At 52.4% G+C, this 22,603-nt stretch overlaps 1 protein-coding gene across 3 annotated transcripts in view; it reads left to right on the top strand.

Moving 5' to 3' along the window:
• The first annotated feature begins 800 nt into the window (after positions 1–800).
• Positions 801–22,603, top strand: part of CEP126 (centrosomal protein 126) — a 161,299-nt gene continuing 139,496 nt past the window's right edge. For all 3 annotated transcript variants that reach the window (XR_010996329.1, XM_068181439.1, XM_068181440.1), the window contains exons 1-2: positions 801–926; positions 1,767–1,892. Coding sequence is in view for 2 of the 3 variants with exons in the window: in XM_068181439.1 (XP_068037540.1) it covers positions 832–926; positions 1,767–1,892 (221 nt within the window). In the remaining variant the exon portion in view is untranslated. The remainder of the gene's footprint in view (positions 927–1,766; positions 1,893–22,603) is intronic.

Genomic DNA, 22,603 nt, shown 5'->3' with positions numbered 1-22,603 from the left:
CTCACCAGGAAATCACCAAGGCATTTAGCCTGTTGCTGACAGCTCACCCAAGGCAGAGCAATATCCCAAGACAACACACCCAGCTTTGCTTAAAAAAAATAATAATAAAAGGAAAAAAAAGTTTGTAGTCTTAAGAATAAAATGGGGGGGGGGGGTGTTTTTGTTTTTTTTTTTTCTTTGTGTAACTATATTTATGGACTTTTAAATATTTTTCTGTAACAGTCATCATTTTGTGCGTCAACTGACGCACAAAACATCTTTTGGTGGTTGTTGTTGTTACTGTTGTTATTTCTGCATCCTGTGGTTTAAAAAAAAAAAAAAGTTTATGGTGTTAACTCCAAGTCTTCAAGGAGCCTAAGAGGCACCCGCAGAGCTCTGCAAACCCGCACGCAGGGCCGGGCCGGTGTTTGCCCACGAGAACGCGTTCGCTCGGACCCCGTGTGTTTGGGGCTTTTAAAGGTCATCCCGCGGTTTGCAGTGCTGCAGAGGATGGAAAGCCCAGCGAGAGCCAAGCACCGCCCCTGGTAGGGTGTCCGGCACCGCTCTCCCGGACGGGACGGGACGGGACGGACCCGCGGGGAGAGTGCGGAGCGATTCCCACGCGTGGCTCCCACCACGGCACGGTCACCGCTAAGGACCTGCCCTTGCGCCAGCCTCGAAGGCAGCAAATTCTGCGGCAGCCAAGCCCCCTTCTGCAGCGCCGCTCCCTCCGCGCCGCGGCCCCGCCCCGTTGCGAAGGAAGCGGCGTCGCCGGTTGCTACGAGGCCCGGCAGGACGCGCAGAGCAGCGCGGCGGGGCCCGGCGCTGGTGGCGGTGTGGGCCCGGCGCTGGATGGAGCTCGGCGGGAAGGCCGGCGGGGCGGCGCGGGGGCAGCTCCTCGCCGGGGCCCCGCAGGACCGCGCGGGAGGGCGGCAGAGCCCTCCTGTGTATCCTTCGTGAGGCGGTCCCCGACCGCCGGGCGGGCGTTTCTGGGGGCCGGTCGAACCCTGCGAAGGGGGCCCGGGGCCGCGCGGCTGCGTGAGGCCCGTGTGGGGCGGTGGCGGGGCCGGGGCGGCGATGTCCCAGCCTCCGCCCTGCTCTGCGGTCAGGGACCGCCTCAGGGGTGTCTTCAAACTAGAACTTGCTCATTGCGGGTTTTAAACTGCCGTGGGAAAATTGACTTCTCAAGCAACTTCGGAGTTTTCTTGTTTTCCCTTTTCTAGGAGATTATGCCACTAGGAATAGTGTTTTCCATCCTAACTTGTGCGTTCTTGTTTTTTGAATTTTAGTAGTAAGAACTGCTGACATAAGCTATTAAGATCCGCCTTCACAGTGCTACTTAAATAATTACTGGCGTGATGCAGGACTGATCTGGCTCTGTGGAGAGCTTTTATTTAGTGATGTTAATCAATTTCAGTGTAAACAACTAATCCTTTAGGGTGTGGGAGTGTGTGTGTGAGGGGGTGTTTTCCATTTAACATTTTCCCTCTCAGATCTGCATCCTTACGTTACAGGTTTAGATGACTACACAAAATGTCCCTTCAAATGAACATAATAAAGGTGGGATTTTTCAGCTGGTGTTATTATGAAAGATAAGTGCACAACCTCTCCTAAAATGCTTTTTATAAGTAAAGTGCAATTACATTTTTTTCTAGATAAGCACAAAGTTAGTTATGACTGTAACATACAATTATGGGACCTACTCTATATAGGGTCAATCACACAGGCTATTATATCTTTTAATGAGCTGTTCCATGCAGTTTCTATTGTCCTTAACACAGTCTTAGGGGTAGAGATTTAATATTTCATTTTGAACAGGATTTACAAGAAGAACGTCGGGCACTGAAAGAGGATCAAAAAATGCATCGGAGCAAGGCAATGAAATATTTGATGGAGACAAACAGAAGAAGAAGGCAAGTAACTAGGGTTCCTTTAACTGAGGATTGTAAAAAAAAGAGAAAACCAAAGCAAAAAGAGTCATAACCTTGAGAGAGATCAATATATCTCTACTTTTTCATGTTCACTTTGATAAATAGCTCACTTATTTGGCCTAGAAGAATCTAAGCTGAAAAGTTTCACCAATCCAGTTTCTCGGTATAGGACAAATAAAATAAAAAGAGCAATATTCTGATTTACTCACTAATTTTTGGAAGCTCACTGTAGTCACATCTCATATAAACTAAAGGTAAGTAGTACTTTCATCTTGAGGCTCTGATCTGCATTTCTAGTGTTCTGGGTTTTATTAGCTTCAATGCATGTATGAAAAATGCACTCAGCTGTACAGTGTGGGCCAGCAGAAGGCAGTTGTTGCCTTCTGAAGTGTGTGCTTTTCTGTCTGCACGGCATAACAGCTTCTCAGCCTCCCCTTCATGCCAAGGCTTTGTGCTCCCACTTCCCAATAAACACAAAGCAACATTTTTCTTGTAGAGGATTATACTTATAATAAACTTATTTTGTACTGACATTTTAAACAGAGCTTTGCATAATCTGTCTTCTGCATATATGAGAATGCAAAGCCATTCTGTGGCAAATGGATAGAGTAAATTATGCACTGAAATGTCTCAGTGAAGTGCTGTGAGTAGTTTAATGGGCATAGAGGTTTTTTCCCTAGGACTGAGGTGGTGTTCACGCATACAGGGGGCTCGGCTGTATGTACTGGAGAGGCAGATGGGTTCCTCCTTGCAAGCCCCCACCCTCAGACCAACTTCCTCTGCCTCTTGTTAACTCATTAATGCTTGTGCCCCGCAGTTCCCTTATCTGATGACTTCTGTTGTACAATGTTCACTTATTGTATATGTTAATAACTTGTAAGAGAGGTGGTATTTATTGTTTATATTGCCATTTTAGCCTGACAGTATGTGCTATCAACTTACCCTTTGAAATAAAAAGAAAAATGGAAGAGGAGATATAATCACCTGTGAGTAATTAAAGACAGAGTGCGACCCACAACCTTTGCAGATAATAAACTGAGTCTCAGTTGAAAAATTAAATGCCTAATTTCTTTTTCTGGCACAGAACCACTGCAGTGCTACACATCTCAGATGAACACTGTTTATTGTATTACTGGTCTTGAAATATTATACTCTAATGTAAAAGCAATTACCAGACAACCTGCATATTTTTGACAGACTGGTGTAGTTAAATTAATACTAGTGGATACATAAATACATTTCTATATGTATTTCATTGTAGCCTCTAAGAAACACAGTAAAAATCCAAGCTACTCAGGTGAGCCACTTAGAAATTTAGGTATGATATTCATAAAACAAAGTCATTTCAATTTGTGATAATTGAGAATGGCATAATTAGCACAATAAGCAGTTCAAATGGAAGTCTGTGGTAACAAGTTTTCTCCTAATAACTGAAAAGGAGTGAGTTAGTTAATGTTAGAAAGGTAGTAAATGCATACAATGTTATAAGCTGTGACATATATAATTAAAAATTAAGGGTCACTGCATATGTGCAGGAAAGTAATTTGAAAATAAAGTTCTTTGAATCAATTTTTTTTTTCCTGGCAGTTATGCAGGTAGGAACTGATTGATCAACCCTCAGGTCGTGACTCAAGTCTATATGATCCAAGTTAGCTTTCTCACACATGTAAAGGTGTTAGATATGATGATGGTTTCTCAAGAGTAGCATGACATTCTTAAGCTCCATATTCTCACCCGGCAGCACCCAAAATTCTCCCTGTCACAAGTGTGTATCAGGAGTTGTTCTTGGCACTGCTAGTGTATGATTTCAAAAATTTGTATCTTTTCCATTTTTTATATGGAGAGTAGGAGTGCACTGTGAGGTGTGACAGTCCATTTTCTACCTCTAAGCTTTACATAGAATGGTTGAGGTTAGAAAGGACCTCTTGATCTGGTTGAACACCTCTACTTAGGAAGGGCAGTCCTGCACAACCTCTCAGGGCAATCTGTGTCAGTAATGTCATCCTGATTTTATTCAACAACATGGAATTGACGGCACAAGAAGTGTGAGGTAGGGTGAGGGAAAGGAAGAGGAAACCCCTGTCAGAGAGAGGAGACACAGAGCAGGAGATAATCAACTGGACCTACATGAGCTTTAACCAGCCCCAACCATTGTGGCATGTAGAAGTTGCACTGACTCCAGAGGTGACTCCACAGCTGCTTTCTGTGGAGCAGGTCCTGGGCAGGACAGGGGAGCAGAGGGGCAAGGCTTTAGCCACAGGGTCAGCTGCAAGTTCCTGCCGGTGGATGGCTTGTATGCAAACTAGAAGTGCAAATGGGGAGAAGGGCCTTTGCAGCACCTTTACATCCACAGCAAGCCTGGCAAAGAGCAGCCCTTGTCCCGCGCCCACACCAAACTGGCGATGCATTTCTGAGCCAGCCTGGTTCCCGGGCCATGGGCAGCGTCAGAGCGGGGCTCGATGCATTCTTCCCAGTCGGAGGGGTCTTGGGAGCTGCTGACTTCTCCCTGGGACAGGTCTTGCTCCAAGTATTCTTGCCATTTGGAGAGCTGGTGGTAACTTGTGACTTCCTCACCCTCCCACTGGGAAAGCTCTGGCTCCATGTTGCCTTCCCCCTCATTGTCATCTCCAGCCAAGGTCCCCTCCTTGCTCTCTTGCCCTGCTCGCACTGATGCTGCTGCTCTTTCCTCCTGCTGCTCCTCCCTGGGGGTCTGGGCTCCCAGCCGGGCAGTCCTGGGGCTGGCGGGGCTGTGCAGGGCAGGCACGGAGCTCCCTTCCCTTTCAGCTGGAACTGCTTCTACTTCTACAGCCACCCACTGTTGGAGGGAATTGGCTTCTTCCAGCTGCTGCCTCAGGTCCTGGCTCTCCAGCAGTGCCTGGCTCCTGATCACCCTGGAGATGTTGTGGTCCCAGTCCAGTGAAGTCTGGCTGCTGGCCAGGGTGTTGAGGGTGACACTGGTTGGGCTCTGTGTCCCGGCTGATGGCAGCTCCTCCCTGGGAGCAGGCGGCTCTGCTGCCTTTTCTGCCTCAGGAGCCAAAGACTCGCGGGGCTCCTCCTCCTCAGCCTCCATGGCTCGGCCTCCGTGGGACTCTGCAGGGAAGGAGAGGCGCTGGTGTCATGATCTGCTTGCTGCGGGGTGTCGTGATGGTTCTTTTCACCGATCCCAAACGTGCGAAAAGGCAAACAACAAGGGACTATCAGTTAATCACAACAAATGCACCTTTATTAGGGGCCAAAACAGTAAATGCCATAGTGGGCGTCAGAAAGGAGATCAAAGGATAGAGAGAGAGAGAGAGAAGAGGGGGATGGGAACAGCTAACAACACAGGCGAGATCCTTAGTGGTCCGGACGATGGGGATCCGTCTTGTCGTGTCGGGGAAGTCTTCGAAGTTCTGGTCAACTCAGGGGTCCAGGTATAGTCCACAGAGGAAAGAGGGGGGAACATGCAGGACAATGAGAGTCTCCTGTGCTTGCTGCGGGGGAACAGGTGAGTCCACCGAAACCACCAAGGCAGGACGAACACAGTGAAGAATAAGTCCCCTGGAATTACTGAAGGGAAACAGGTCATGTCATTAGTGGTCAGACCACCATTTTCCCCCCTCCCTGTAGTAAGGGTCTCAGTCCCAGGAGGGATTGAGGAGGGTTCACAATCTTTGTCTCTCACGGTGGTAACGAGGCAGATGAGGGGTCTTCAGTGAAGGACCACAGGAGTCACCCCAAGAGTTCATTTGGCTTAAGAACAGAGATTTGAAGCAGGCCGCGCATCAGGCTGTCCTGTGCTGGGTCCATGCCAGGTCCTTGCCAACTCCTTGCCAAGTTCTTGCCAGGCCTTGTTCGGAGCAGCTAACGTGACGCTACAGCAACTGCACCTGCACTGTTGCTCTCTCCAAGCTGGAACTGTAGTGGGGGATGGACTTTCTCCTTGTGACAATCGGTAGGCAAATGCGGGGGCATCAGATGGCATCTTACAGCTGGTCAGGGCAGGCACTGCCTCTGCTGGCACATCTGTGCCCACGGGGCTGGCAGAGCTGGGCCCCTCTGGGGGACAAGGCTGAGGCTCCTCGTCCCTCACTGGGCTCAAGGGTCTGTCCCAGATCCCAGAGCTGATGTGATGCCCAAACAGAGCGGGGCTCTGGTGGCTTTGCTGCGGCGGCTGCGCAGCCCTGCTGCAAAGGGCTTCCCAGCACAGCTGTCTCCCGGCCGGGCTCAACCTGCGCCTTCAGTTTGCCTGCAGAGAGCAGCGACAGCCCTGCCCTGCCGGCCCGGCCGGGAACTCTCCCGCTGCTGCTGGGGCTGAGCACTCACTGCTCACAGGGCACTCCGTGGCACGGGCTGTGCAAATACCCTGGCACCTCTGAGAGACGGCACATGGAATCTGGGCACTCTGCTCTTGTGCCTTACAAACTTTATTAGAAAAGGCGCAGATTCTTCAATAACGGGAACAGTGTGGGGACATTAAAATGCATTGTAATCACAACATATGGTATAGCAATGTTTCTATATCATAGACTGTAACAGAAACAAACAATATGTAATAAAAAGAAAGTATCTGCTAGTTTTATTTATTCCTAAAATTTTCTCTTCATTTTTCTATTCTTATACTGATGGTTCTTCTTCTTCTTCTTCCTACTCTTTCTTACTACCCTTCTTCTTTGCTACTTCTATACATTCTTATATTCCTATTCCTATTCATTTTCCTATTCCTATTCCTCTTATTCTTCTTCTTCTAAATATTTCAAATTCTTACTCCAATTCCTAGTAAACTTCTTCTTCTAAGTATTTCTAACTTCTTATTACTCTTCTTCTTCTATCCTTAAATAAGTCTTCTCCATCTTCTTTGTCTTCTTAGTCTTTGCCTTCTTTGCTGTCTTCATCTTGTCTTCGTTGTGTTCGTCTTCTTCTTCATTGTCATCATCTTCTTCATGTTTTTCCTCATCTGTTTTACTCCTCTGGCCGTGGCCTGAGGCAGGGACAGCAGAACAGCCCCCGCAGTGCCCGCAGAGCCCGCCTGAAGTGGGGGGACGTTTCCTGGGGGCAGCCGGCTGCCCGCGGAGGGCCTGGGCTCCCAGCCGGGCAGGCCAGGGGCTGGGGGGGCTGTGCGGGGCAGGCGCTGGCCTTTGGCTGCACGGCTCCTGTGCCGGGCACTCCATCCAGGCCTCCCGAGGGACGGCCACTGGGAGCCCATCTGCTCCCCGTGAAACTTCCCATTTTGGGTCTTTGTCCATTTCTGCGGGCAGCTCCAGGAGGCTGACATCATCGTCCCCGTCATCGTCGTCTGAGTTCAAGGCTTTGGTGGAGATGCCGTGCATCCTCTCCTGCAGTGCCAGCACTGACCCCGCTCCTGCTTCCTCAGCAGCTCCGGACGGGGCAGCAGCTGCCGGCTCGGCCTCCGTGGGACTGCCCGGGGCAGGAGAGGCGCTGGGCAGGGCAGGGGCTGCCTCTGCTGCCACCTCTGTGCCCACGGGGCTGTCAGAGCTGGGCCCCTCTGGGGGAAGAGCCATGCTGTCCTCTGGACGAAGCTCGATGGCCACTTCCACTTTGGACAGCTCCTCCTCAGTCGGGCTGTCCCCTGCAACCACCATGATGTCCTCTTCCACAAGGGACAGCTTCTCCTCACTGAGCTGCCCACCGCCCCTGATCACTGCCCACTGGCAGTGGGCAGGCTTCCAGCCAGCTGGGCAAGGGGCTGTGGGACCAGGAGCTGTAGTTGGCTTGGTCCTCGTCGCTGTCGTCGTCTGTCGCTGTCGGCCGCTATGGGCGTCTGGCGCAGACAGAGCAAGGGAGCTGCTTCCTCCTCAGACAGCGGCTCTCCTGGGACTGCGCACCCCAGGGCTCTGCGCCCCTTGGACACCCTCAGCCAGGGTGGGGCTCCCTGATGTCACAAGGCTCTCTGGCCACCACCACCTCCCACATCACAAAGGGCCGTGACACCTTGTGCCCTTTGTGTCACAAAGGGCCACCCCCGGCACCCCAACAGCAGTGGGGCAGGCAGGGACCTGTTGCAGTTTGTGTTTATTTCATTAAATTATTGTTAAATGGTTCATGCTGTTATCGCCCCACATTTTCCCCAAGCTGGTTTGTCCCTAAGTCGTGCCCTGCCTAAAGCTGTCCAATTGGTGTTGGCCAAAGCATTCTTCTGTGTCTGCAAGTTCTGCACATCTGCTGACATTTCCTGCGGACAGCACTTGCTCGATGCATTCTTCCCAGTCGGAGGGGTCTTGGGAGCTGCTGACCTCTCCCTGGGACAGGTCTTGCTCCAAGTATTCTTGCCATTTGGAGAGCTGGTGGTAACTTGTGACTTCCTCACCCTCCCACGGGGAAAGCTCTGGCTCCATGTTGCCTTCCCCCTCATTGTCATCTCCAGCCAAGGTCCCCTCCTTGCTCTCTTGCCCTGCTCGCACTGATGCTGCTGCTCTTTCCTCCTGCTGCTCCTCCCTGGGGGTCTGGGCTCCCAGCCGGGCAGTCCTGGGGCTGGCGGGGCTGTGCAGGGCAGGCACGGAGCTCCCTTCCCTTTCAGCTGGAACTGCTTCTACTTCTACAGCCACCCACTGTTGGAGGGAATTGGCTTCTTCCAGCTGCTGCCTCAGGTCCTGGCTCTCCAGCAGTGCCTGGCTCCTGATCACCCTGGAGATGTTGTGGTCCCAGTCCAGTGAAGTCTGGCTGCTGGCCAGGGTGTTGAGGGTGACACTGGCTGGGCTCTGTGTCCCGGCTGATGGCAGCTCCTCCCTGAGAGCAGGAGGCTCTGCTGCCTTTTCTGCCTCAGGAGCCAAAGGCTTGCGGGGCTCCTCCTCCTCAGCCTCCGTGGCTCGGCCTCCGTGGGGCTCTGCAGGGAAGGAGAGGCGCTGGTGTCACGATCCGCTTGCTGCGGGGTGTCGTGATGGTTCTTTTCACCGATCCCAAACGTGCGAAAAGGCAAACAACAAGGGACTATCAGTTAATCACAACAAATGCACCTTTATTTGGGGCCAAAACAGTAAATGCCAGAGTGGGGGTCAGAAAGGAGATCAAAGGATAGACAGAGAGAGAGAGAAGAGGGGGATGGGAATAGCTAACAACACAGGCGAGATCCTCAGTGGTCTGGACGATGGGGATCCGTCTTGTCGTGTCGGGGAAGTCTTCGAAGTTCTGGTCAGCTCAGGGGTCCAGTTATAGTCCACAGAGGAAAGAGGGGGGAACATGCAGGACAATGAGAGTCTCCTGTGCTTGCTGCGGGGGAACAGGTGAGTCCACCGAAACCACCAAGGCAGGACGAACACAGTGAAGAATAAGTCCCCTGGAATTACTGAAGGGAAACAGGTCATGTCATTAGTGGTCAGACCACCATTTTCCCCCCTCCCTGTAGTAGGGGTCTCAGTCCCAGGAGGGATTGAGGAGGGTTCACAATCTTTGTCTCTCACGGTGGTAGCGAGGCAGATGAGGGGTCTTCAGTGAAGGACCACAGGAGTCACCCCAAGAGTTCATTTGGCTTAAGAACAGAGATTTGAAGCAGGCCGCGCATCAGGCTGTCCTGTGCTGGGTCCATGCCAGGTCCTTGCACCCTCCTTGCCAAGTTCTTGCCAGGCCTTGTTCGGAGCAGCTAATGTGACAGTACAGCAACTGCACCTGCACTGCTGCTCTCTCCAAGCTGGAACTGTAGTGGGGGATGGACTTTCTCCTTGTGACAATCGGTAGGCAAATGCGGGGGCATCAGACGGCATCTTACAGCTGGTCTGGGCAGGCACTGCCTCTGCTGGCACATCTGTGCCCACGGGGCTGGCAGAGCTGGGCCCCTCTGGGGGACAAGGCTGAGGCTCCTCGTCCCTCACTGGGCTCAAGGGTCTGTCCCAGATCCCAGAGCTGATGTGATGCCCAAACAGAGCGGGGCTCTGGTGGCTTTGCTGCGGCGGCTGCGCAGCCCTGCTGCAAAGGGCTTCCCAGCACAGCTGTCTCCCGGCCGGGCTCAACCTGCGCCTTCAGTTTGCCTGCAGAGAGCAGCGACAGCCCTGCCCTGCTGGCCCGGCCGGGAACTCTCCCGCTGCCGCTGGGGCTGAGCACTCACTGCTCACAGGGCACTCCGTGGCACGGGCTGTGCAAATACCCCGGCACCTCTGAGAGACGGCACATGGAATCTGGGCACTCTGCTCTTGTGCCTTACAAACCTTATTAGAAAAGGCGCAGATCCTTCAATAACGGGAACAGTGTGGGGACATTAAAATGCATTGTAATCACAACATATGGTATAGCAATGTTTCTGTATCATAGACTGTAATAGAAACAAACAATATGTAATAAAAAGAAAGTATCTGCTAGTTTTATTTATTCCTACAATTTTCTCTTCTTTTTTCTCTTCTTATTCTTCTTATGGTTCTTCTTCTTCTTCCTACTCTTTCTTACTACTCTCCTTCTTTGCTACATCTATGTATTTTTATATTCCTATTCCTATTCCTATTCCTATTCCTATTCTTCTTTTTCTTCTTCTTCTACCTATTTTTAAATTCTTACTCCTATTCCTAGAACTCTTCTTCTTCTAAGTATTTCTAACTTCTTATTACTATTCTTCTACTATCTATTCTTAAATAAGAACTGGTTTATTTATTTATTCTTAAATAACAACCTAAATAAACCGGTATTAAACAGAAATAGTTATCACAAGAATGCTAAAATTAAACTTTGGCCTAGAACACATCCTATATGCCATTCTACAAGCTCCAGCACAGAGGCTGTTAAGAGAAAAGGGAGAGAGACAGTGATATTTATTCCTGAGGAGCATTCCTAAATGAAGAGCAGATTATCAGGCCCTGAACAACCAAAATCACAACAAGTAACTAAAAGTAACGAAAACCCAACAAACATCTTACGCCAACACGTGGCCTTTCTTTCCAAGACCAGCTCTCTTTCCAGGGATGGATCTACAGCACCTGACGGGGCCGGGGAGGGCCCGGCCCTGCTGTCACACAGGAGCTGCCGCAGGGGCTGAGCAGGAGCTCCTGTCCCTGCAGCTGTGATCCTGGGATCCTCTGAAAGTTATCCTCAAACAGTGAAAAATGGGGATGGGGCTTGGTGCCACCTGGGATAGTGGAAGGTGTCCCTGCCCACGTGTCACGATGCGATGAGGGAGAGAGGCCTCTGCCCAAATTACGGGGCAAATGAGACCATGGGATGGCAACAGCGGGATTTTATTCAACAACACGGAATTGACTGCACAAGAAGTGTGAGGTAGGGTGAGGGAAAGGAAGAGGAAACCCCTGTCAGAGAGAGGAGACACAGAGCAGGAGATAATCAACTGGACCTACATGAGCTTTAACCAGCCCCAACCATTGTGGCATGTAGAAGTTGCACGGACTCCAGAGGTGACTCCACAGCTGCTTTCTGCGGAGCAGGTCCTGGGCAGGACAGGGGAGCAGAGGGGCAAGGCTTCAGCCACAGGGTCAGCTGCAAGTTCCTGCCGGTGGATGGCTGGTATGCAAACTAGAAGTGCAAATGGGGAGAAGGGCCTTTGCAGCACCTTTACATCCACAGCAAGCCTGGCAAAGAGCAGCCCTTGTCCCGCGCCCACACCAAACTGGCACTGCCTTTCTGAGCCAGCCTGGCTCCCGGGCCACGGGCAGCGTCAGAGCGGGGCTCTGGTGGCTTTGCTGCGGCGGCTGCGCAGCCCTGCTGCAAAGGGCTTCCCAGCACAGCTGTCTCCCGGCCGGGCTCAACCTGCGCCTTCAGTTTGCCTGCAGAGAGCAGCGACAGCCCTGCCCTGCCGGCCCGGCCGGGAACTCTCCCGCTGCCGCTGGGGCTGAGCACTCACTGCTCACAGGGCACTCCGTGGCACGGGCTGTGCAAATACCCCGGCACCTCTGAGAGACGGCACATGGAATCTGGGCACTCTGCTCTTGTGCCTTACAAACCTTATTAGAAAAGGCGCAGATTCTTCAATAACGGGAACAGTGTGGGGACATTAAAATGCATTGTAATCACAACATATGGTATAGCAATGTTTCTGTATCATAGACTGTAATAGAAACAAACAATATGTAATAAAAAGAAAGTATCTGCTAGTTTTATTTATTCCTACAATTTTCTCTTCTTTTTTCTCTTCTTATTCTTCTTATGGTTCTTCTTCTTCGTCCTACTCTTTCTTACTACTCTCCTTCTTTGCTACATCTATGTATTTTTATATTGCTATTCCTAATCCTATTTCTATTCCTATTCCTATTCTTCATTTTCTTCTTCTTCTACCTATTTTTAAATTCTTACTCCTATTCCTAGTACTCTTCTTCTTCTAAGTATTTCTAACTTCTTATTACTATTCTTCTTCTATCTATTCTTAAATAAATCTTCTCCATCTTCTTTGTCTTCTTAGTCTTTGCTTTCTTTGCTGTCTTCATCTTCTTTGTCTCTGTTGTCTTCATCTTCACCTTCTTTGTCTTCATCTTCTTCATGTTTTTCCTCATCTGTTTTACTCCTCTGGCCGTGGCCTGAGGCAGGGACGGCAGAACAGCCCCCGCAGTGCCCGCAGCGCCCGCCTGAAGCGGGAGGGACGTTTCCTGGGGGCAGCCGGCTGCCCGCGGAGGGCCTGGGCTCCCAGCTGGGCAGGCCAGGGGCTGGGGGGGCTGTGCGGGGCAGGCGCTGGCCTTTGGCTGCGCGGCTCCTGTGCCGGGCACTCCACCCAGGCCTCCCGAGGGACAGCCACTGGGACCCTGTCTTCCACAAAAACTTTCCATTTTTGGTAGTTGTTGTCTTCCGGGAGCAGATCCAGGATGTTCACATCGTCCCACTCATCCTCCTCTGGGCACAAGGGCTTGGTTCTGATGTCGTGCTCGGTCTCCTCTTCCCCATTCTCCTGCACGAGCCCTGTGTCACTGTCCTTTTCCCAGCTGGAGTGTCCTGAGGATCTGCTGCCATCTCCTCTGGACACCTCTTGGCCAATGCAGGCATCCCCTTGGCAAAGGTCTTGGCCACAGCATTCTTCCTCGTCTGGAAGTCCTGCACATCTGCTGGCATCTCCTGCGGACAGCACTTGCTCAGTGCATTCTTCCCAGTCGGAGGGGTCTTGGGAGCTGCTGACTTCTCCCTGGGACAGGTCTTGCTCCAAATACTTTTCCCAGTCAAAGAGTTGGTGGAAACTCATGACTTCCCCGTGGGACAGATCTTCCTCCTTGCATTCTTCAACATGAGACACTTCCTGGCACAGCTCTGGGTCTCCAGCCAGGAAAGGCTCCATGTCATACAAGAACTGCCAACATTTCCTTTCCTCGCTGGAGTCGTCCATCCCCTCCTGCAGTGCCAGCACTGACCCCGCTGCTGCTTCCTCAGCAGCTCCGGACGGGGCAGCAGCTGCCGGCTCGGCCTCCGTGGGACTGCCTGGGGCAGGAGAGGCGCTGGGCAGGGCAGGGGCTGCCTCTGCTGCCACCTCTGTGCCCACGGGGCTGGCAGAGCTGGGCCCCTCTGGGGGAAGAGCCATGCTGTCCTCTGGACGAAGCTCGATGGCCACTTCCATTTTGGACAGCTCCTCCTCAGTCGGGCTGTCCCCTGCAACCACCATGATGTCCTCTTCCACAAGGGACAGCTTCTCCTCACTGAGCTGCCCACCGCCCCTGATCACTGCCCACTGGGGGCTTCCAGCCAGCTGGGCAAGGGGCTGTGGAACCGGGAGCTGGAGTTGGCTTGGTCCTCGTCGCTGTCGTCGTCTGTCGCTGTCGGCCGCTATCGGCGTCTGGCGCAGACAGAGCCAGGGAGCCGCTTCCTCCTCAGACAGCGGCTCTCCTGGGACTGCGTACCCCAGGGCTCTGCGCCCCTTGGACACCCTCAGCCAGGGCGGGGCTCCCTGATGTCACAAGGCTCTCTGGCCACCACCACCTCCCACATCACAAAGGGCCGTGACACCATGTGCCCTTTGCGTCACAAAGGGCCACCCCCGGCACCCCAACAGCAGTGGGGCAGGCAGGGACCTGTTGCAGTTTGTGTTTATTTCATTAAATTATTGTTAAATGGTTCATGCTGTTATCGCCCCACGTTTTCCCCAAGCTGGTTTGTCCCTAAGTCGTGCCCTGCTTAAAGCTGTCCAATTGGTGTTGGCCAAAGCATTCTTCTGTGTCTGGAAGTTCTGCACATCTGCTGACATTTCCTGCGGACAGCACTTGCTCGATGCATTCTTCCCAGTCGGAGGGGTCTTGGGAGCTGCTGACTTCTCCCTGGGACAGGTCTTGCTCCGAGTATTCTTCCCATTTGGAGAGCTGGTGGTAACTTGTGACTTCCTCACCCTCCCACGGGGAAAGCTCTGGCTCCATGTTGCCTTCCCCCTCATTGTCATCTCCAGCCAAGGTCCCCTCCTTGCTCTCTTGCCCTGCTCGCACTGATGCTGCTGCTCTTTCCTCCTGCTGCTCCTCCCTGGGGGTCTGGGCTCCCAGCCGGGCAGTCCTGGGGCTGGCGGGGCTGTGCAGGGCAGGCACGGAGCTCCCTTCCCTTTCAGCTGGAACTGCTTCTACTTCTACAGCCACCCACTGTTGGAGGGAATTGGCTTCTTCCAGCTGCTGCCTCAGGTCCTGGCTCTCCAGCAGTGCCTGGCTCCTGATCACCCTGGAGATGCTGTGGTCCCAGGCCAGTGATGTCTGGCTGCTGGCCAGGGTGTTGAGGGTGACACTGGCTGGGCTCTGTGTCCCGGCTGATGGCAGCTCCTCCCTGGGAGCAGGAGGCTCTGCTGCCTTTTCTGCCTCAGGAGCCAAAGGCTCGCGGGGCTCCTCCTCCTCAGCCTCCGTGGCTCGGCCTCCGTGGGACTCTGCAGGGAAGGAGAGGCGCTGGTGTCACGATCCGCTTGCTGCGGGGTGTCGTGATGGTTCTTTTCACCGATCCCACACGTGCGCAAAGGCAAACAACAAGGGACTATCAGTTAATCACAACAAATGCACCTTTATTAGGGGCCAAAACAGTAAATGCCATAGTGGGCGTCAGAAAGGAGATCAAAGGATAGAGAGAGAGAGAGAGAGAGAGAGAGAGAAGAGGGGGATGGGAATAGCTAACAACACAGGCGAGATCCTCAGTGGTCCGGACGATGGGGATCCGTCTTGTCGTGTCGGGGAAGTCTTCGAAGCTCTGGTCAACTCAGGGGTCCAGTTATAGTCCACAGAGGAAAGAGGGGGGAACATGCAGGACAATGAGAGTCTCCCTGTGATTGCTGCGGGGGAACAGGTGAGTCCACTGAAACCACCGAGGCAGGACGAACACAGTGAAGAATAAGTCCCTGGAATTACTGAAGGGAAACAGGTCATGTCATTAGTGGTCAGACCACCATTTTCCCCCTCCCTGTAGTAGGGGTCTCAGTCCAGGAGGGATTGAGGAGGGTTCACAATCTTTGTCTCTCACGGTGGTAGCGAGGCAGATGAGGGGGTCTTCAGTGAAGGACCACAGGAGTCACCCCAAGAGTTCATTTGGCTTAAGAACAGAGATTTGAAGCAGGCCGCGCATCAGGCTGTCCTGTGCTGGGTCCATGCCAGGTCCTTGCACACTCCTTGCCAAGTTCTTGCCAGGCCTTGTTCGGAGCAGCTAATGTGACGGTACAGCAACTGCACCTGCACTGCTGCTCTCTCCAAGCTGGAACTGTAGTGGGGGATGGACTTTCTCCTTGTGACAATCGGTAGGCAAATGCGGGGGCATCAGATGGCCTCTTACAGCTGGTCCGGGCAGGCACTGCCTCTGCTGCCACCTCTGTGCCCACGGGGCTGGCAGAGCTGGACCCCTCTGGGGGACAAGGCTGAGGCTCCTCGTCCCTCACTGGGCTCAAGGGTCTGTCCCAGATCCCAGAGCTGATGTGATGCCCAAACAGAGCGGGGCTCTGGTGGCTTTGCTGTGGCGCCTGCGCAGCCCTGCTGCAAAGGGCTTCCCAGCACAGCTGTCTCCCGGCCGGGCTCAACCTGCGCCTTCAGTTTGCCTGCAGAGAGCAGCGACAGCCCTGCCCTGCCAGCCCGGCCGGGAACTCTCCCGCTCGCTGGGGCTGAGCACTCACTGCTCACAGGGCACTCCGTGGCACGGGCTGTGCAAATACCCCGGCACCTCTGAGAGACAGCACATGGAATCTGGGCACTCTGCTCTTGTGCCTTACAAACCTTATTAGAAAAGGCGCAGATCCTTCAATAACGGGAACAGTGTGGGGACATTAAAATGCATTGTAATCACAACATATGGTATAGCAATGTTTCTGTATCATAGACTGTAATAGAAACAAACAATATGTAATAAAAAGAAAGTATCTGCTAGTTTTATTTATTCCTACAATTTTCTCTTCTTTTTTCTCTTCTTATTCTTCTTATGGTTCTTCTTCTTCTTCCTACTCTTTCTTACTACTCTCCTTCTTTGCTACATCTATGTATTTTTATATTCCTATTCCTATTCCTATTCCTATTCCTATTCCTATTCTTCTTTTTCTTCTTCTTCTACCTATTTTTAAATTCTTACTCCTATTCCTAGAACTCTTCTTCTTCTAAGTATTTCTAACTTCTTATTACTATTCTTCTACTATCTATTCTTAAATAAGAACTGGTTTATTTATTTATTCTTAAATAACAACCTAAATAAACCGGTATTAAACAGAAATAGTTATCACAAGAATGCTAAAATTAAACTTTGGCCTAGAACACATCCTATATGCCATTCTACAAGCTCCAGCACAGAGGCTGTTAAGAGAAAAGGGAGAGAGACAGTGATATTTATTCCTGAGGAGCATTCCTAAATGAAGAGCAGATTATCAGGCCCTGAACAACCAAAATCACAACAAGTAACTAAAAGTAACGAAAACCCAACAAACATCTTACGCCAACACGTGGCCTTTCTTTCCAAGACCAGCTCTCTTTCCAGGGATGGATCTACAGCACCTGACGGGGCCGGGGAGGGCCCGGCCCTGCTGTCACACAGGAGCTGCCGTAGGGGCTGAGCAGGAGCTCCTGTCCCTGCAGCTGTGATCCTGGGATCCTCTGAAAGTTATCCTCAAACAGTGAAAAATGGGGATGGGGCTTGGTGCCACCTGGGATAGTGGAAGGTGTCCCTGCCCACGTGTCACGATGCGATGAGGGAGAGAGGCCTCTGCCCAAATTACGGGGCAAATGAGACCATGGGATGGCAACAGCGGGATTTTATTCAACAACACGGAATTGACTGCACAAGAAGTGTGAGGTAGGGTGAGGGAAAGGAAGAGGAAACCCCTGTCAGAGAGAGGAGACACAGAGCAGGAGATAATCAACTGGACCTACATGAGCTTTAACCAGCCCCAACCATTGTGGCATGTAGAAGTTGCACGGACTCCAGAGGTGACTCCACAGCTGCTTTCTGCGGAGCAGGTCCTGGGCAGGACAGGGGAGCAGAGGGGCAAGGCTTCAGCCACAGGGTCAGCTGCAAGTTCCTGCCGGTGGATGGCTGGTATGCAAACTAGAAGTGCAAATGGGGAGAAGGGCCTTTGCAGCACCTTTACATCCACAGCAAGCCTGGCAAAGAGCAGCCCTTGTCCCGCGCCCACACCTAACTGGCGCTGCCTTTCTGAGCCAGCCTGGCTCCCGGGCCACGGGCAGCGTCAGAGCGGGGCTCTGGTGGCTTTGCTGCGGCGGCTGCGCAGCCCTGCTGCAAAGGGCTTCCCAGCACAGCTGTCTCCCGGCCGGGCTCAACCTGCGCCTTCAGTTCGCCTGCAGAGAGCAGCGACAGCCCTGCCCTGCCGGCCCGGCCGGGAACTCTCCCGCTGCCGCTGGGGCTGAGCACTCACTGCTCACAGGGCACTCCGTGGCACGGGCTGTGCAAATACCCCGGCACCTCTGAGAGACGGCACATGGAATCTGGGCACTCTGCTCTTGTGCCTTACAAACCTTATTAGAAAAGGCGCAGATCCTTCAATAACGGGAACAGTGTGGGGACATTAAAATGCATTGTAATCACAACATATGGTATAGCAATGTTTCTGTATCATAGACTGTAATAGAAACAAACAATATGTAATAAAAAGAAAGTATCTGCTAGTTTTATTTATTCCTACAATTTTCTCTTCTTTTTTCTCTTCTTATTCTTCTTATGGTTCTTCTTCTTCGTCCTACTCTTTCTTACTACTCTCCTTCTTTGCTACATCTATGTATTTTTATATTGCTATTCCTAATCCTATTTCTATTCCTATTCCTATTCTTCATTTTCTTCTTCTTCTACCTATTTTTAAATTCTTACTCCTATTCCTAGTACTCTTCTTCTTCTAAGTATTTCTAACTTCTTATTACTATTCTTCTTCTATCTATTCTTAAATAAATCTTCTCCATCTTCTTTGTCTTCTTAGTCTTTGCTTTCTTTGCTGTCTTCATCTTCTTTGTCTCTGTTGTCTTCATCTTCACCTTCTTTGTCTTCATCTTCTTCATGTTTTTCCTCATCTGTTTTACTCCTCTGGCCGTGGCCTGAGGCAGGGACGGCAGAACAGCCCCCGCAGTGCCCGCAGCGCCCGCCTGAAGCGGGAGGGACGTTTCCTGGGGGCAGCCGGCTGCCCGCGGAGGGCCTGGGCTCCCAGCCGGGCAGGCCAGGGGCTGGGGGGGCTGTGCGGGGCAGGCGCTGGCCTTTGGCTGCACGGCTCCTGTGCCGGGCACTCCACCCAGGCCTCCCGAGGGACAGCCACTGGGACCCTGTCTTCCACAAAAACTTTCCATTTTTGGTATTTGTTGTCTTCCGGGAGCAGATCCAGGATGTTCACATCGTCCCACTCATCCTCCTCTGGGCACAAGGGCTTGGTTCTGATGTCGTGCTCGGTCTCCTCTTCCCCATTCTCCTGCACGAGCCCTGTGTCACTGTCCTTTTCCCAGATGGAGTGTCCTGAGGATCTGCTGCCATCTCCTCTGGACACCTCTTGGCCAATGCAGGCATCCCCTTGGCAAAGGTCTTGGCCACAGCATTCTTCCTCGTCTGGAAGTCCTGCACATCTGCTGGCATCTCCTGCGGACAGCACTTGCTCAGTGCATTCTTCCCAGTCGGAGGGGTCTTGGGAGCTGCTGACTTCTCCCTGGGACAGGTCTTGCTCCAAATACTTTTCCCAGTCAAAGAGTTGGTGGAAACTCATGACTTCCCCGTGGGACAGATCTTCCTCCTTGCATTCTTCAACATGAGACACTTCCTGGCACAGCTCTGGGTCTCCAGCCAGGAAAGGCTCCATGTCATACAAGAACTGCCAACATTTCCTTTCCTCGCTGGAGTCGTCCATCCCCTCCTGCAGTGCCAGCACTGACCCCGCTGCTGCTTCCTCAGCAGCTCCGGACGGGGCAGCAGCTGCCGGCTCGGCCTCCGTGGGACTGCCCGGGGCAGGAGAGGCGCTGGGCAGGGCAGGGGCTGCCTCTGCTGCCACCTCTGTGCCCACGGGGCTGGCAGAGCTGGGCCCCTCTGGGGGAAGAGCCATGCTGTCCTCTGGACGAAGCTCGATGGCCACTTCCATTTTGGACAGCTCCTCCTCAGTCGGGCTGTCCCCTGCAACCACCATGATGTCCTCTTCCACAAGGGACAGCTTCTCCTCACTGAGCTGCGCACCGCCCCTGATCACTGCCCACTGGGGGCTTCCAGCCAGCTGGGCAAGGGGCTGTGGAACCGGGAGCTGGAGTTGGCTTGGTCCTCGTCGCTGTCGTCGTCTGTCGCTGTCGGCCGCTATCGGCGTCTGGCGCAGACAGAGCCAGGGAGCCGCTTCCTCCTCAGACAGCGGCTCTCCTGGGACTGCGCACCCCAGGGCTCTGCGCCCCTTGGACACCCTCAGCCAGGGCGGGGCTCCCTGATGTCACAAGGCTCTCTGGCCACCACCACCTCCCACATCACAAAGGGCCGTGACACCATGTGCCCTTTGCGTCACAAAGGGCCACCCCCGGCACCCCAACAGCAGTGGGGCAGGCAGGGACCTGTTGCAGTTTGTGTTTATTTCATTAAATTATTGTTAAATGGTTCATGCTGTTATCGCCCCACGTTTTCCCCAAGCTGGTTTGTCCCTAAGTCGTGCCCTGCTTAAAGCTGTCCAATTGGTGTTGGCCAAAGCATTCTTCTGTGTCTGGAAGTTCTGCACATCTGCTGACATTTCCTGCGGACAGCACTTGCTCGATGCATTCTTCCCAGTCGGAGGGGTCTTGGGAGCTGCTGACTTCTCCCTGGGACAGGTCTTGCTCCAAGTTTTCTTCCCATTTGGAGAGCTGGTGGTAACTTGTGACTTCCTCACCCTCCCACTGGGAAAGCTCTGGCTCCATGTTGCCTTCCCCCTCATTGTCATCTCCAGCCAAGGTCCCCTCCTTGCTCTCTTGCCCTGCTCGCACTGATGCTGCTGCTCTTTCCTCCTGCTGCTCCTCCCTGGGGGTCTGGGCTCCCAGCCGGGCAGTCCTGGGGCTGGCGGGGCTGTGCAGGGCAGGCACGGAGCTCCCTTCCCTTTCAGCTGGAACTGCTTCTACTTCTACAGCCACCCACTGTTGGAGGGAATTGGCTTCTTCCAGCTGCTGCCTCAGGTCCTGGCTCTCCAGCAGTGCCTGGCTCCTGATCACCCTGGAGATGCTGTGGTCCCAGGCCAGTGAAGTCTGGCTGCTGGCCAGGGTGTTGAGGGTGACACTGGCTGGGCTCTGTGTCCCGGCTGATGGCAGCTCCTCCCTGGGAGCAGGAGGCTCTGCTGCCTTTTCTGCCTCAGGAGCCAAAGGCTCGCGGGGCTCCTCCTCCTCAGCCTCCGTGGCTCGGCCTCCGTGGGACTCTGCAGGGAAGGAGAGGCGCTGGTGTCACGATCCGCTTGCTGCGGGGTGTCGTGATGGTTCTTTTCACCGATCCCACACGTGCGCAAAGGCAAACAACAAGGGACTATCAGTTAATCACAACAAATGCACCTTTATTAGGGGCCAAAACAGTAAATGCCATAGTGGGCGTCAGAAAGGAGATCAAAGGATAGAGAGAGAGAGAGAGAGAGAGAGAGAGAAGAGGGGGATGGGAATAGCTAACAACACAGGCGAGATCCTCAGTGGTCCGGACGATGGGGATCCGTCTTGTCGTGTCGGGGAAGTCTTCGAAGCTCTGGTCAACTCAGGGGTCCAGTTATAGTCCACAGAGGAAAGAGGGGGGAACATGCAGGACAATGAGAGTCTCCTGTGATTGCTGCGGGGGAACAGGTGAGTCCACTGAAACCACCGAGGCAGGACGAACACAGTGAAGAATAAGTCCCCTGGAATTACTGAAGGGAAACAGGTCATGTCATTACTGGTCAGACCACCATTTTCCCCCCTCCCTGTAGTAGGGGTCTCAGTCCCAGGAGGGATTGAGGAGGGTTCACAATCTTTGTCTCTCACGGTGGTAGCGAGGCAGATGAGGGGTCTTCAGTGAAGGACCACAGGAGTCACCCCAAGAGTTCATTTGGCTTAAGAACAGAGATTTGAAGCAGGCCGCGCATCAGGCTGTCCTGTGCTGGGTCCATGCCAGGTCCTTGCACACTCCTTGCCAAGTTCTTGCCAGGCCTTGTTCGGAGCAGCTAATGTGATGGTACAGCAACTGCACCTGCACTGCTGCTCTCTCCAAGCTGGAACTGTAGTGGGGGATGGACTTTCTCCTTGTGACAATCGGTAGGCAAATGCGGGGGCATCAGATGGCCTCTTACAGCTGGTCTGGGCAGGCACTGCCTCTGCTGCCACCTCTGTGCCCACGGGGCTGGCAGAGCTGGACCCCTCTGGGGGACAAGGCTGAGGCTCCTCGTCCCTCACTGGGCTCAAGGGTCTGTCCCAGATCCCAGAGCTGATGTGATGCCCAAACAGAGCGGGGCTCTGGTGGCTTTGCTGTGGCGCCTGCGCAGCCCTGCTGCAAAGGGCTTCCCAGCACAGCTGTCTCCCGGCCGGGCTCAACCTGCGCCTTCAGTTTGCCTGCAGAGAGCAGCGACAGCCCTGCCCTGCCAGCCCGGCCGGGAACTCTCCCGCTGCCGCTGGGGCTGAGCACTCACTGCTCACAGGGCACTCCGTGGCACGGGCTGTGCAAATACCCCGGCACCTCTGAGAGACAGCACATGGAATCTGGGCACTCTGCTCTTGTGCCTTACAAACCTTATTAGAAAAGGCGCAGATCCTTCAATAACGGGAACAGTGTGGGGACATTAAAATGCATTGTAATCACAACATATGGTATAGCAATGTTTCTGTATCATAGACTGTAATAGAAACAAACAATATGTAATAAAAAGAAAGTATCTGCTAGTTTTATTTATTCCTACAATTTTCTCTTCTTTTTTCTCTTCTTATTCTTCTTATGGTTCTTCTTCTTCTTCCTACTCTTTCTTACTACTCTCCTTCTTTGCTACATCTATGTATTTTTATATTCCTATTCCTGTTCCTATTCCTATTCCTATTCCTATTCCTATTCTTCTTTTTCTTCTTCTTCTACCTATTTTTAAATTCTTACTCCTATTCCTAGAACTCTTCTTCTTCTAAGTATTTCTAACTTCTTATTACTATTCTTCTACTATCTATTCTTAAATAAGAACTGGTTTATTTATTTATTCTTAAATAACAACCTAAATAAACCGGTATTAAACAGAAATAGTTATCACAAGAATGCTAAAATTAAACTTTGGCCTAGAACACATCCTATATGCCATTCTACAAGCTCCAGCACAGAGGCTGTTAAGAGAAAAGGGAGAGAGACAGTGATATTTATTCCTGAGGAGCATTCCTAAATGAAGAGCAGATTATCAGGCCCTGAACAACCAAAATCACAACAAGTAACTAAAA

Source organism: Anomalospiza imberbis, chromosome 2 (genome assembly GCF_031753505.1).
Source record: "Anomalospiza imberbis isolate Cuckoo-Finch-1a 21T00152 chromosome 2, ASM3175350v1, whole genome shotgun sequence".
Classification (NCBI taxonomy): domain Eukaryota; kingdom Metazoa; phylum Chordata; class Aves; order Passeriformes; family Viduidae; genus Anomalospiza; species Anomalospiza imberbis.
Note: the sequence above shows the minus strand (reverse complement) of the source record. Positions and strands in the feature narration are given on the sequence as shown.